Source organism: Anguilla rostrata, chromosome 12, assembly GCF_018555375.3.
Source record: "Anguilla rostrata isolate EN2019 chromosome 12, ASM1855537v3, whole genome shotgun sequence".
NCBI classification, from domain to species: domain Eukaryota; kingdom Metazoa; phylum Chordata; class Actinopteri; order Anguilliformes; family Anguillidae; genus Anguilla; species Anguilla rostrata.
In genome coordinates, this window is record NC_057944.1 from 35,485,232 (window position 1) to 35,499,692 (window position 14,461).

Genomic DNA, 14,461 nt, shown 5'->3' on the forward strand with positions numbered 1-14,461 from the left:
ACCAGTTCGTGCGTCACCATCCGCCCCCTGGCGGCTACCCCTCTGATTTTCCTTTCTCTTCCCATTCCTTCTGCTTTGATATTCTCCAAACCAGTACGCAGTTTAACTACCTCATTCACAAAACTTTTCTTATTCTTACTTACTCTTGTTCTTTAAAATGTTCCTACAAAAAAGCCAATATGGGATTCATGACATTGTTTTTGTGCATATCCCAGGTGTATGAGATGATGAATGCTGACTTAGTAAAGTCTATGCACAACCCTGTTCATGTGATTAGCATAAGGAAACAGTCATGGACAAATAGGCCTACAGATAAGGGGGGGAAAAATGATGAATGCCGAAATTTTCTTGGAAACGTTCTTACACATAGTCGTACATATGCTTCGTGAATGAGGTCCATTGTGTCATCAATCATTACATACATTATATGAACCTTACACGAGTGAAATGAGTGAGTGCCAAAAACTTGTGAACATTTTTTTGTTCATTGGAAGATTTAAAATATTTGTGAAATTCATTTTTATTTGTTTGTTTATTGATTGTTTATTGATTTATGAGACTACACCCTCATATTTAACCAACCTTTCGAACGGGATGTTGACATTCCTGAATTGAGTGTGCATAAAATATGCAGGAGTATGTATATAGGCTTATAATCTACAGGTAGCCTGCATCGCCGCAATGGAACTGGAAAAATTTGTATTTCACTTTGAGGGAAAATGTATTGGCTACTTAAGAATTATGCAAAATCGTTCATATACAGTATCTGAGCGGCAGTCACGCGCGTGGCTGTGGACAGGTGGAGTTATGTCTACATTTCTTTATTTATTCAAGCGCTTGGGCAAAGCAGGATATCATTCCGGTTTTAGCCTGAGCAATACCCTGCTCTTGAAATTCGGACTATTCTGCGGCTTGAGCTCTAGCCTCTAACGAAATAGGATGTGAACGTACATGTGTAGCCTCGCGCGTTTAAGTTTTAGTGCAGTTTTTTATTTCAAAATATATATTTGCCGCGTCTTCGGAGCTGACATTGCCAGAGTCGCTTTTAGCGTGTAACATTAGGCTTTTTAAAACTGTTTCTCTAAATCATTGTTATAGTTACCAAATACATGTCTGCGCAAATATATTCAGCTATCTGTGGACAGGGTTATTTGTTGGCCGAGAACAATCGACATTAATGATTAATGATTCGTTTTGTTTTTAACATCATGAAGAATCAGATATTGGAAAGGTGTATGTTTCTGCTTATCTACCACACAGTGTTGGTGAGTAGACTAAACAATTTAACGTTTAATTTAAGAGGCCCGCATCTGTATAATGTGAGCCAGTGTTGAAATTACACAGCAAACTACCCAGTGTTAATTCAACTCTGACAGTGTGAATTCAACTCTTAAACAGATAACATTTGGTCACAAATTCGAGAGTGGAACCAAATGTTACCTGTTAAGAGTTGAATTAACATTGGCGAGTTTACTGTGTTGGCTATGTTTCGGAAAATAGGCTATAATTAGAATTCCGTTAGCACGTTTTTAAATGTAGACTGAATATTTTACAACGGCTCGTCTTTCTCTTCTGAAATCAGACACTGAGTTATGCTTGGAGTGAGTCTCTCTATCAAAATGGCTTTGACGAGGTGACATTTCTTAACCCACCCACGGAGCCAGTATCCGCCCACCACCTGCATGTCCGGTACTCTTGCTCGGAATCTGCCGTGGTGTACCTGGACGCGCTTGTGTCATCGGACGCCGAAGCCGCCAAGTCGGTTTTCGAGAGACAGTGGAGCTGCGAGCCTGGCCCTGCCCGAGTGCGGAGCCTGATCTTACGCCTCCCGGACTGGCTGGTTTACCGGGCAGACTGGAAGATCCCGGATTCCGAGTGGGTGCTTGGCGGCATGCTCCGGGCATGGATCGTTGGCAGCGGTTCACCAAATGAGTACGGGGTCGCCACGGCCCGTTCCCTGGTCCTGCTGCAGCCCCTGAACCCCTACTCTCGCCCGCTGAAGCAGCATCAGCTGTGCCCGTCCTGGGACACGGAGATGCTCTGGATGATCCGTAAAGACTCAATTCCTCGCTGCCCCGCCGAACAAGGTAGCCAAAGGCGGGCATCCTTGATCCGTTTTTCTGGTCTTAATGATAGCCTAAATTGATTTTGCCATTTGAAACTGTGTACTTGCCCTACAGTCCAAAAAATCTTTTTCCTGTTCAGAGGTCGCCCACTTCCTGTCTGTTCTCTATGCTTCCACTGGGGAGAACTTTGGCATCACCAGGACTCTGAGTTGCTATGGCAACGAGGTCCTAGAGCATTTGAGGGTGAAAGCCGTCTTCTCTCCCTGGTAAGACTCTTCTCTCCCCGGTAAGCAAAATCTAAATACTGTTACATTTATATCACTCACCCCTACAGATAATCAGTCGGTATAAATGTAACAGTTATTGGATTTTGCTCATTTACCCTGAAAATATTTAGCCTAGAACTATAATTTTTTTTAACTTCAAACAGCTTTGACACGTTAGGTGGCTGTTGTTTAACATTAAAGGTGTTTAACATTAAACAGTGAACTAACTTAAAAAGTCAAACACGTTGATGAGTAAAATTAATTTATTTTGCTAGTATTAAGTACAATGTTTCCCTGGCAAGTCGTCGAATTGCACCATTTTTTAACACACGATAGAGGACTGAATTGCATGTATACAAACCTAAAGTAGCTACTGTAGCAGCAGCCTACAAAAAAGTTATTGACCATGTTACATTTATGACGTGTTACATTCATACCGACTCTCTCCCACATGTCATGTTGACGAGGTATAACTGCAGGAAGAGCATGTTGTGAAGGATGGTGTGGGTTCGTTGCTGACCGGACTCTCCCGTGTGTCTGTTTGTATCTGCTGTAGGTGTGTGTTCTCAGCATGGCTGTTCCTTACCCAGCCCTGTAGGCATCGGCTGTGTGGAGTGCTGCACCACATCAACTCCCAAAATGTCTATGCTTCCCCTTCAGTGTTCCTCACAAGCTCAGGTAGATATGTGCCCCGGCGAATCCCTACAACCTGCCTGTGTGTCCTCAGGTAGTTCCTGTACATTTCTGTAGAACTGGTGAGAACAAACTGTGCAGCTTCTCAAGCTATGGGACACAGCTTTGGAATGGTTCGCCCAAACAAATGTTTATTAATCTGTGAAGTACTACAATTTTAGTTTTGTTGTTTTTATGATGAATATAGTCTTATGTATAGACCTTTGAGATGAGACTATTCATAATTGACACTTTTGAGTATTATTATTATTATTATTATTATTATTATTATTATTATTAGTAGTAGTAGTAGTAGTAGTATTAATCAGTATACTCATCAGTAATTGTATAATAATAATAATAATAATAATAATAGTGCAGTGTGTAACAGGAGTCTCCTGTGCAGGTCAGCTCCATGTGCAGGTGTATGAGGTGAGTGGGGTGTCCACAGCCTTCCTCAGCCACTTCCATCTTCCTGTTCAGCAGTGGTGTCGCATCACACTGGAGCTGCTGGGCCGAGCGGTCAGTACCACGCATCATCCAATGCCCTTTCTCAGTCAGCTGAGTGACAGCTGAATGAGCCAATCACACGTCCTCCTTTCTTTCTGTCTCGTTCTGCAGGCCAACGTCAGTGCGGTCTGTGTTGGGGGCCAGGGGAATTCTGGCTGGTCTGCTTATCACACGTGAGTCACGGGTCACTTTTAGAAATACGGTTAAATGCAAAAGTATTAGGACAGTGGCACAATGTGTGTTGGTTTGGCGCTGTACTCCAGCACATTGAATTTGAAATAAAACATGTGGGAATTATAGCTCTTTTTATACATAGTCCCCCCATTTTAAGGTATCAAAAGTAATGGGACAAATTAATACTGCAATTTAACCTCATATTCACCCTTTTATTTCAAATCCAATGTGATGGGGTACAGAGCCCAAACAACAAAAATTGTGTCGCTCTCCCAACACTTTTGCATTTGACTCTACATGCGTGCTCATGTTCACTGCTAATGTAAACTGTTTTGGCTTGAAAACACTGGCATCACTTTCCAATGTCTTCCCCAGGTTCAGCGAGCCAGTACTGCTGGACGATACGGACGGCTATTTTGTGCTGGGAGGTGGCCAGTTTGTGAGGGGGGTCGAGGGCTTTCATGGGCCAACTGTGTACTATCGTAACAGAGTGCCTTTATTGACTGAGGTACGTTTCTGCTTTTCTGAGTGTACCTCACAAACAAAACAGCAGATTTATTGTTCTATTGATAGTGGATGCAGAAGTACAGTGAAGTGCAAAGTAAAAACTCAATAAGAGAGTGAGTGTTTGCCAGATTTGGGTCAAATAATTATTTTAAGTACTTGTTTCCTTATAAACATTAGTGAAATTGATAAGCATTATTGATCATTTTAAAAGAATCGACTGTTTGACTATGACAAGGCAGTTAAGGATTGGTGTTAATAATGTGAAGGGATGTAATGTAAGAAATGTAGTACTATTTCTGACATTTTGGTTTGACCATGTAGTTTGGTTGGTGAGTGACTGATATACGTTTCTGTCATCTCTACTTTTCTTCCTGCTTTGTTACAGAAGGACGAGGTCAGCATTCTGCAGGCAGACCTGGCTGTCAATATGACAGTATGGTTCCATTCCTGTCAGGAGTTTAAACTGGAACTGGATTCAAAACTGACTGGACATTTGCTAAGAATTCAAGAGCAAGAACAAGCTAGTAAGAGACAGACAAATGGTCTGATTTTGGATTTTTTTTTTTTAAACGGAACATTTTATAATAATTATTCTTCCATGGTCAGATCCAGTCTGATTTAACAAAACATAGGGTGGAGCGAACTTTAATCACCACTAGCTTCTGTTATCCACTAGGTGGAAGCAGAGGTCCAGACATTTCATGTATGTGTGCGTATAAGTAACTCTCAGATTTTGTTATTTTGAAGCCGTTCTGAACTCATAATGGAGTAAACTGTGTTCTGAGGTGTCAGTGCTGATTGGTCAGCGTTTTTTTTTCCAGGGAGCTGTGTGGATGTGTTCAGTGATTGGGTATCCCGGGCAACGCTTTCTGCCACACCGCCTCAGTGTGAGCTCTGGGAGGGGCCGGCCATCCCTCGGAGACGCCACGCGGCGCGGCTGGCGCGGATGTCCGTCACCAGACACGGTAACCGTGAGCAACGTCCCTCACCAGACACGGTAACCGTGAGCTACGTCCCTCACCAGACACGGTAACCGTGAGCAACGTCCCTCACCAGACACGGTAACCGTGAGCTACGTCCCTCACCAGACACGGTAACCGTGAGCAACGTCCCTCACCAGACACGGTAACCGTGAGCACACGTCCCTCACCAGACACGATAACGAGCGCACATCCCTCACCAGACACGGTAACCGTGCGAAAAGTTCTTTTGTTGTGGTTCTCCTCCAACCCAAGCAGGCAAACCATTAAATACTGTGAAAATGCATTGAAAGTACAATGAAAGTACATTAAATATATTATGGAGATGGGTAACTTTGCAAGTCTGGAGTTTTGACACGGTCCCACAGCTAATCGCTAATCACCAATACAAAAAAAAAACGAATTCAAATCAAGAGAAGGAAATGGACGCACTCCAAAAACATGCTTATCTCTGGTTTGTATTTTCTCTTCAGATCTCAGTGCGTGGAGGAGAGCGCTTTAATTACTTTGAAACCCTGTCTGTTTTTTTGTTTGTTTTTTTTTCTCTCTCAGGAGGCAGGAGAGGTCAGCTGACCTGGGTGGGCGGAGCTCTGTACTCTGCAGCTCTGCGCGGGCTGACATGGGGAGGCGGGCTGGAGACGGTGAGCAGGGTCATGCCTCTCCTACTGCAGTCTGCCTGCCTGGGGGACGGCCGGGCCCTGTACCTGTCCTCTGTGCTCTACAGCACGGGCCTGGGAGTCAGGAGGAGAACAAACAAGGTGTGTGTGTGTGTCTGTGTGAGAGAGAGAGAGAGAGTGTGAGTGTGTGTGTGTGTGTGTCTGTGTGAGAGAGAGAGAGGGAGAGAGTGTGAGTGTGTCTGTGTGTGTGTGTGTGAGGGAGTGTGATTGCACGTGTGTGTGTGTGTGTGTGTGAGAGGGAGTGTGTGTGTGTGTGTGTCTGTGTGAGGGAGTGTGCATGACGTGTGTGTGTGTGTCTGTGTGCGTGTGTGAGAGGGAGTGTGTGTGTGTGTGTGTGTGTGTGTGTCTGCGCATGTGTGTGTGTGAGAGGGAGTGTGTGTGTGTGTGTGTGTGTGTGCGTGTGTGTGAGGGAGTGTGCATGCACGTGTGTGTGTGTGTCTGTGTGTGTCTGAGGGAGTGTGATTGCACGTGTGTGTGTGCGTGTGTGTGTGTGTTTGTGTGTGTCTGTGAGGCAGTGTGAGTGCACGTGCGTGTGTGTGTGCGTGTGTGTGAGGGAGTGTGCATGCACGTGTGTGTGTGTGTCTGTGTGTGTCTGAGGGAGTGTGATTGCACGTGTGTGTGTGCGTGTGTGTGTGTGTTTGTGTGTGTCTGTGAGGCAGTGTGAGTGCACTTGTGTGTGTGTGTGGGTGTGTGTTTGTGTGTGTCTGTGAGGCAGTGTGAGTGCACGTGTGTGTGTGCTGACTACACTTTAAGTAAATGTCACTGACACATGTTCTATAGAGAGAAATGCACTGGGATTCAAACAGCCCTGTGTAGCTCATTAGCGTACCTGTGGGGGCGATCTCAGTGATGCGTCTCTGTCCTGCAGGCCCGGCTGCTGTCTCTGCTGGCGGCCCAGCAGGACTGGAGACTGGCGCTGCTGCGTCTCGGTCACCTGCATCGCCTTGGCGACCGCGGCATGCCTGCGGACCCCGCTCTCGCTTACGCCTACTACGCCAACATCGCCTCCCAGACAGCCAGGGACACCCAGACCCCCTCTCCAGAGCAGGTCAGGGCGGGGGGAGGTGGGGTGGTGGTGGTTAGGGTGTGGTGGAAGCTCACCACACCTGGGTCACATACTGATGTGAAATACTTCCAGTTCCGGACCTGGCCTTTGGGGAGCCCTAAAGAGGACCCGTGTATATCATTTCTAATAATTAGGGGGCCCCCTGGTGGTTGCAGGCCCCTCAGCAGCAGCTTATTTAGCTTATTTGGTTGGGCCAGCTCTGAATACTTCTAACTCTTTCAGTAAAATATGAAAATACCCCGGCAGATACTGAGAAGCATTTGATTAACTGAAATGGATGGTCATATCAAATGGTAATTTTGTACTGAATGCTGGTGAAAGCTGATGTTTCTTTTAAAAATGACAAGTAATCTGCAGGAAATGTACTGGGGACCATGAGGTTGAAGTGTGTCAGATATAGTACTTGATCCAGGTCTGTTCCAATCGCTGGCGAAACAGCACAGGTGAATGTACAGTATGTTATTAAGGTGATTGTGTGCTTGCCCTGTCGTGGAAGCAGACCTTTGTGGAGCTGATTTACCTGAACAACGAGGAGATGCTGAAGCGGCAGACCAGCAAGGACGGAGACCTCTTCCTCTGGCTCAAACTGCAGGCACGGAATGGCGCCGCGGAGGCTGAGGTACGTTATGGTCGCCTTGGCCTCTATGTGTTCTTAGGAATCAAACTGGCTATGTCACACTCTTATTACACACAGCCAGACCTGGAGTTCAACTGCATTGATATCCTGATTTGGATTAAATGAAATTGATTTTATGCCAATTCAGCATATGGTCAACATACTGAACTCATGAATAAATATTATTGTACATGAATACATATTATTGTACATATGTTATAGGATATTGCTTTTTTATTTTTAATGATTTGAGTTTTTGATGCCGGGGACATTTGGCTTCTTCTGCAGCAAGCGGTGGCCCGGATGCTGTTTTGGGGGCAGCAGGGGGTGTCCCCGGACATTCAAACCGCCGTGAAGCACTACGAGAGGGGGGCCACCAGGCTCGAGGACCCCACGTCCATGTACAACTACGCCATTGTCCTGCTACAGGTGAGGACCCCAGAGGCTGCCCTGCGATTTGCCTGTTCCTTTTGCTTTATGTGGCTCAACACTTTAACTGTGGGAATGGGAAAGGGAGGGGAGAATCTCCTTCTGCAGTAAATGAGAGATCGGGTAGTCATGTAGTAAGTGGAATTATTTGAAATTTACAAGGTCTGCCACACTGTTATAAATTGACATGTTTGGTTTAGGGACAAGGAGTAGAGAAGGACATCCCCAAGGCAGTGAAGTACCTGAAGAAAGCAGTAGACCAGGTAAAACTGATTTTACATTATGGCCTCTTCCTACAGGCTCAGGTGAGATGGGAATATTTAACACGGCCTTCAAGAACCATGTACTACTATATACAGTAGATCTACTTCATGTGACACCCATTCGCATGTCTGTAGACTTCATGTTTTATAGTTCTGAAAATGACTTCCATGTGTTATAATCAACTTTAATGAAAATTATATTTTCATATTATACACGTTTGAGTGTTTCCATCAGGAGTTGTTCGCACTGCTTCCAGGATAAAGCAGACTACCTGTCCAGGTAACCGTGGTAACGGTTTCTGTCGCCTGCAGAACTTTGTGCCGGCGATCACCGCCCTGGGCTGGTACTTCGAGCAGTACGAGCGCGACTACGCGCGGGCGGTGGCGCTGTGGGACCGGGCCGACGCCCTGGGGTGCGGCGAAGCCGCGGTCAACCTCGGGACACTGCACTCCCAGGGCCTGTATCCCGGGCAACCCGCCAGCCAGGTCAGGGACCGGTCAACGGTCAAACGGTCAACGGTTCTGAATTCAACTCTCTGATTAACTCACTGCCTTTTAAAAGATCCATCCTCCAAAGCTATCCCCTCTAACCTTTCCTGCGGTAACTGCAAATAGCTGTAATATCACAGAATAGACTGGTAAGTTCTCAAGATAGGCTTCTAAACATAATTTTTGTCAGTGAAATTACATGTATAACTATGTGGAGTGTGATTATGAAATTGACTAAACATTGACTAACCATGTTTTTTCTGAGTGCTTATTCAACCTGTTAAATATACTGTATGTCTGAAATATGTTTCATTGCTCCCAACAGTACATGGCATATACCTATTACCTGAAATCAGCAAACAGAGGCCATATTGTTGGAGCGATCCGGTTGGCTGAGGTTTGGAGCAGTGGGATTCCTGGTCTCGTCAAGAGGCTACCATTGGATGCAGTGCTGTAAGATGTAAACCAATAGGATGTGTTGTAATGAATTGTCTCAGGATAAAAATATTCAGTTAAAGTGTTTTCAATGCATGTCATTGCAATATGGATTTAAAAAGAAAAAAAGGTTGATGAAATAATCTTTTGATTTGGTTTGCATTTGCCGTAAAATATATGACCTTTGACCTCAGGTGGGCGAAGTGGGCAGCTGAGCAGAATGGGTACCTGGGAACGGTCTTAAGGAAAGCCGTGGATGCCTATTTCCAACGGGACTGGTAACAGAAACATTTGTGTTTCCTCCTAATAAAGTCGCACACCTATGCAAGCATCCAGGCTGTTAAGCACACGCAGTCCGGGTCACATACAGTATCCCACACACAGTGCGGCTGTAGAATAGCTCTGAGAGAGTTCACACGATGCATACTGCAGAGGTTAACACTTTTTTTTTTCGCTGCCACACATCACATTAAAGGCTGTGAATTTCCAAAGGCCCTCGCTGAGGGAAACACTTTGGGTAATTATCGGGGGCTGTGAATGGGGTGTGAGCAAACCGCCTTCTCCCGTCTGTGGCTGCAGGTTAATGGCTCTGGTCTATTACCTGATGGCAGCCGAGGCCGGGTTTGCAGCTGCCCAGTTCAATGTGGCGTACCTGTGTGAACACAACCCGGTGAGTTATATTCCATGTGCCAGGAGTCAGTTCTGTCTCTCTCTGTCTGTCTTTATGTCTGTCTCTCTCTCTCTCTCTCTCACGCACACACACACACACACATTCTGTCTTTCTCTCTCTTTCATATATATATATATGCATATATGAAAAAGGAAAAAAAAACATGGGAACATGTTTTAATGAGGTATTGGTGATAATAGAGATACATGAAAGTATGTGAAAGCCGACTGCATATTCGGGAAATAGGATACTTGAGCAGGAGCTGTTGCTTGGTATCTTCACAGGGAAGCCTGCTGGATCCGGTCTTTGTCACAGAATGCATGTGGAGATATTACAACCTTTCCACTCAAAGCCAGGACACGCCCCCTTATGGTGAGTAATTAGAAGAATTCCAACGTTGCTGTAGTTTCAGCTGTTTTTGATGATGTCATTTCACCTAGGATTAGATGACACTGTCCTTTTTTATACTAGACTGGGCTTTTTTACAGGCATGTTTGAGTGAGTGATGTTTCCCCGATATCCATCTGGGAGTGTCTTTATAAATTGCATATCTTGCAGATCAGATCTTCATAATGGCAAAACAGCACCGAAAACCGATGATCTCAAGTGATACTGTACAGTCTATACTGAGTAATTTCATTGTGGAGGTAGTCGTGCAGTGGGTGACGGTCAGTTACAGCAAGAAAGTTGTATGTTCAAATTCGGCCGGGGCCTTTCTGTGTGGAGTTTGTATGTTCTCCCCATGTCCGCGTGGGTTTCCTCTGGTTTCCTCCCACAGTCCAAGGACATGCAGGTAGGCTAATTGGGAACTCTAAATTGCCCATAGGTATGAGTGTGTGAGTGAATGCTGTGTGTGCCCTGCGATAGATTTGTGGCCTGTCCGGGGTATATTCCTGCTTCTCACCCAATGCACGCTGGGATAGGCTCCAGCACCCCCCGCGACCCTGCCCAGGATAAGCGGGCATAGATAATGGATGGATGTATTGTGGAGGTTTGGGCGTGTTTTCTCGGTTGTCTGTTCTGAGGGTGGCGGTATGTGTGTGTGCTCTCCTGGTCCCTGCAGCCCTCATAAGAATGGGAGATCTGATGTATGGCAGCGCTGGCCGCAGCAGGAGGGATGTGAGCTCAGTGGCAGAGCTGTACAAACAGGCTGTGCTGAAGAACGACCCACAGGTATGACTTGAGCCAAGACTGCGCCAGCACAAAGGCCTTTTTCAATGCTGGATTGTTGGTTTGCCTGTTCACGCAATATCATTGTGTAGGGGGGATGGGGGAGGGGGGGGGTTCCTTTAGTAAAGAAAGCTTACAGGAATTCAGAGAAAATTCAGAGAGTGAAGCATTCACATTTTAAATGATTGTGGCTGAAAACTGTTCTCTATGAAATGTCCAAAGACTTTGGCAAATTATTCAGGCAACAGATCTCTAAAGAATAATGTTTTTATGCCTGTTTCGCTGTCCCAGGGCTGGTATAGCCTCGGTTTGTTGGTCCAGGAAGGACATGTGCTACCAGAGTCTGTGCTGACCAAACTAGATCTGAGGGAACTCCACGGAGCAGACAACCTCACAATCCTGACAACACTCTACAGCAGGTAAGGACATTTACCACAGTATACCAGAGGCAAGTACACTTACCACACAATACAACAGGCAAGTACACTTACCACACAACACAACAGGCAAGTACACATACCACGCTCGACAACAGGTAAGTATACTTACCACACTCTACAACAGGCAAGTACACTTACTGCGCTGTACAACAAGCAAGTACACTTAGCACTCTCGACAACAGACAAGTATACTCACCATGCTTTATCGCTGCCAGCTGCACTTACCATGCTAGACTTGCAGGCAAGTGCATTCATCACCACTCTCAGTGCTGTTGATTGATTGTGTGCGTGTGCGTGTTCCCCAGGTGCAGAGATCACGAGAGCAGTGAGGCGTACTTCCCCTGCTGCCTGGCTCTGTTCTACACACAGCTGCAGTCCGTCTGGAAGTACCACGCCAATGCCCTGAAGGTCAGATCCATCGATGAAGTGATCAACCAATCAATCGTTACTTTTGTGTTGCACAATTTACGAAATTAAAAGTGGGGAGGGGGCTTTGCTAAAGAAGATTAGCAGGTTAAGACACCAATTGTAACCAGATAAGCATGAAAAAACATAAAGCACTTTAAAGATGTAATGTAAGATGGGTGCTATGCAGGACAGGTGACCTAATCTCTGAAAAATTGTGAAATGTATGTGCCGTGCGACGTTTTCATATCTGATTAGATGGGTGTTGCTGTTCATCTTTCAGGTCTCTAGCGCTGTCGTCATAGCAGCTGTCACTCTCCTGATGGTCGGCTGGGGCAGGCTCCGGGGCACCTTGTCCTAATTCTAAGGGTTTGTGAGCCCCTCCGGAAATGACCAATCAGAAAAAAGGGGGAGGGATTCCTCCAATGGGACTCTCTGAGGCCTCTTCAGAGTCAGAGAGGGGGGTGGCACCAATGGTGTATCTCTCTCTCTCATTGGTCTCTGGCTCTGTCCCGAATCATGCTCGTTTTCAGTGAGCTGTTTTGACTTGGTAGCTTTTGTGCTAATTAGCCGACAGCAGTCAGCTGATTACCGGGCAGTAGCCTACTAATCACGGGTTGTTTAACATGCACATCCGCCATTAGCCAAATCACTTATTCCAATACATTGATCTAATGTCACTGGTTTGTGTGTGTGCCTTTGAACGATGATTAGTGCTATAAGCACTGTTGTGGTACAGGACTGTAGTGTAATGTTAAATGTATGGCTGCTTTATTTCTTTATAAATTTTTAATGAAGAAATAAAAAACACCATTGCCTGGGGCTGTAAGACCTTCTCATAAGTTCAAAGTCTGTATTTACAGTTTTCAAATAAAAGTGATAAGCGAGCAATCTTTGCATGGGTTATAGGTCAGATGCCTGTTTTTTTTTGCTTGTTAATAAAACAGAAGGGCAGGTTAGTATTGCTATTCAATGAAGAAAAAAGCTTCAGGCACATTTGCACAGAGCAGGAGAGTGAGTAAAACCCTTTATTATATGCAGGTTTTTTCCTGGTTGAATAGTTATCTTTTTTTTTCTTCTACAACACTATTTCTTGCATTATTTGGAGTCAAATCTTTTTGACAACTTGGTTTTTTCTGTTCAATTCCGTGATAACATTGCTGCTTGATGAAGAATAAACCGATGGAAGTGTGTTGCTGTGCGGTGTTGAGTGGTAAATGGACTGCATTTATATAGCGCTTTTATCCAAAGCACTTTACAATTGATGCCTCTCATTCGCTAGAGCAGTTAGGGGTTAGGTGTCTTGCTCAGGGACACTTCGACACACGCCCAGGGCGGGGTTCAAACCGGCAACCCTCCGACTGCCAGACAACTGCTCTTACCTCCTGAGCTATGTCGCCCCTGTGCGAGTGCGAGTAGCTGAGGCTGTCTTTCTGCTTGGAGCGCTGCTCCTGAATCTGTAATGCTCTGTGCTTACAGTCACAAACAAAGTGTGACTGTGCTGCTCAGCTGGCAGCCTGCGGGGAACAGGAGGGAGAGCAGCCATCTTGCCTTTCGGGGGAAACCTCCACTCTTCTGAAATGACACGATGACACTGCAAGGTGTCATCATGAAAGGTTGCTCAACAGGCATAATTGTTGCCGTGTATCACCCAGAAGGGTTCTACACGTTGGTCATGGCTGAGGCAAGCTTTGAAGTCATGCTTTGAAAAAATGAGATTAAATGTGAAACACAAATGCAATTCATTATTATGATTGTGATTATGATGATTATTATTACTGTTATTATATTGTTATTCATCCTTATTATGAAACAGAATTTAATCACAAGTGCCTTACGGTGAAAGAGAGCGGGGCAGGGTTGTCCCAGGACAGAGTCATTTCGCCCTCCCATGGGGGGCCGGGATCCTCCAGGGCCCCCTGGTGCTGCAGGTAATGAAAGCCCAGGCCACTGCGGGGCCTCCCCAGCACCTGAGCAAGCCGAAACCTGCTGGCAGCCTGCGCTCTGGGGCTCCTCCCCGCCCTGGCCCAGTGCTCTGGGGCTCCCCCTCCTGCCCTGCCACACCTCTAATTGAAAAACACAACTGTGTCTCATAATCAGCTGGGTGAGAAACGTCCCTGCTGAGTGTCGTTTGTGCGGTCTCGTCTTTAAAAGGCTGTGTGCTCCTTAAAAAAACAATCTGTGCCACATTGCGCATAAACACACACACACACACACACACAGGTGTGCTCACACCTGGTGTACATACGTACACACACACACACACACAGGTGTGCTCACACATACTGTACGCACACACATACACACAGGTGTGCTCACACCCATTGTACATACGTACACACACACACACACTTACTGTACACGTGCAAACACACGCACACATTCGTGCACGTGCTCACACAAACATCTACTGTACAGACACACACACATGCACTTGCTCAGCTTGTACCTATTTCCTGTCAAATATTTTCTGTCACAGGTGAGTTATTTTTTATTAAGATACAACATGAAAGTGGTCGTTGCACATCACTTTCTTAACCTACCCTGCTGTATGGCAACAAATGCCCAGGTGACCTTGCTGTTAAAATGTGTTAAAAACAAAAAAAATTAGTTAAGAAAAAGACAC

At 45.6% G+C, this 14,461-nt stretch overlaps 1 protein-coding gene across 2 annotated transcripts; it reads left to right on the forward strand.

The window, feature by feature from the left end:
* Positions 1-776: 776 nt before the first annotated feature.
* si:dkey-24p1.6 (protein sel-1 homolog 3) lies at positions 777-13,028 on the forward strand. 2 transcript variants are annotated; one of them, XM_064302446.1, is made up of 23 exons: positions 777-1,265; positions 1,583-2,087; positions 2,206-2,332; positions 2,889-3,010; positions 3,411-3,526; positions 3,626-3,687; positions 4,064-4,196; positions 4,581-4,719; positions 5,017-5,160; positions 5,728-5,933; positions 6,721-6,900; positions 7,418-7,537; positions 7,823-7,963; positions 8,164-8,226; positions 8,539-8,712; positions 9,041-9,168; positions 9,345-9,428; positions 9,730-9,820; positions 10,105-10,192; positions 10,884-10,993; positions 11,282-11,409; positions 11,736-11,838; positions 12,119-13,028. In XM_064302446.1, exons 1-23 carry the CDS (start codon positions 1,185-1,187, stop codon positions 12,194-12,196), a joined length of 3,123 nt encoding a protein of 1,040 aa, XP_064158516.1. In that variant the 5' UTR covers positions 777-1,184; the 3' UTR covers positions 12,197-13,028. The 2 variants fall into 2 exon arrangements, with proteins under 2 accessions (XP_064158516.1, XP_064158517.1); XM_064302447.1 differs by having other exon boundaries at positions 4,584-4,719.
* The last annotated feature ends 1,433 nt before the right edge of the window (positions 13,029-14,461 follow it).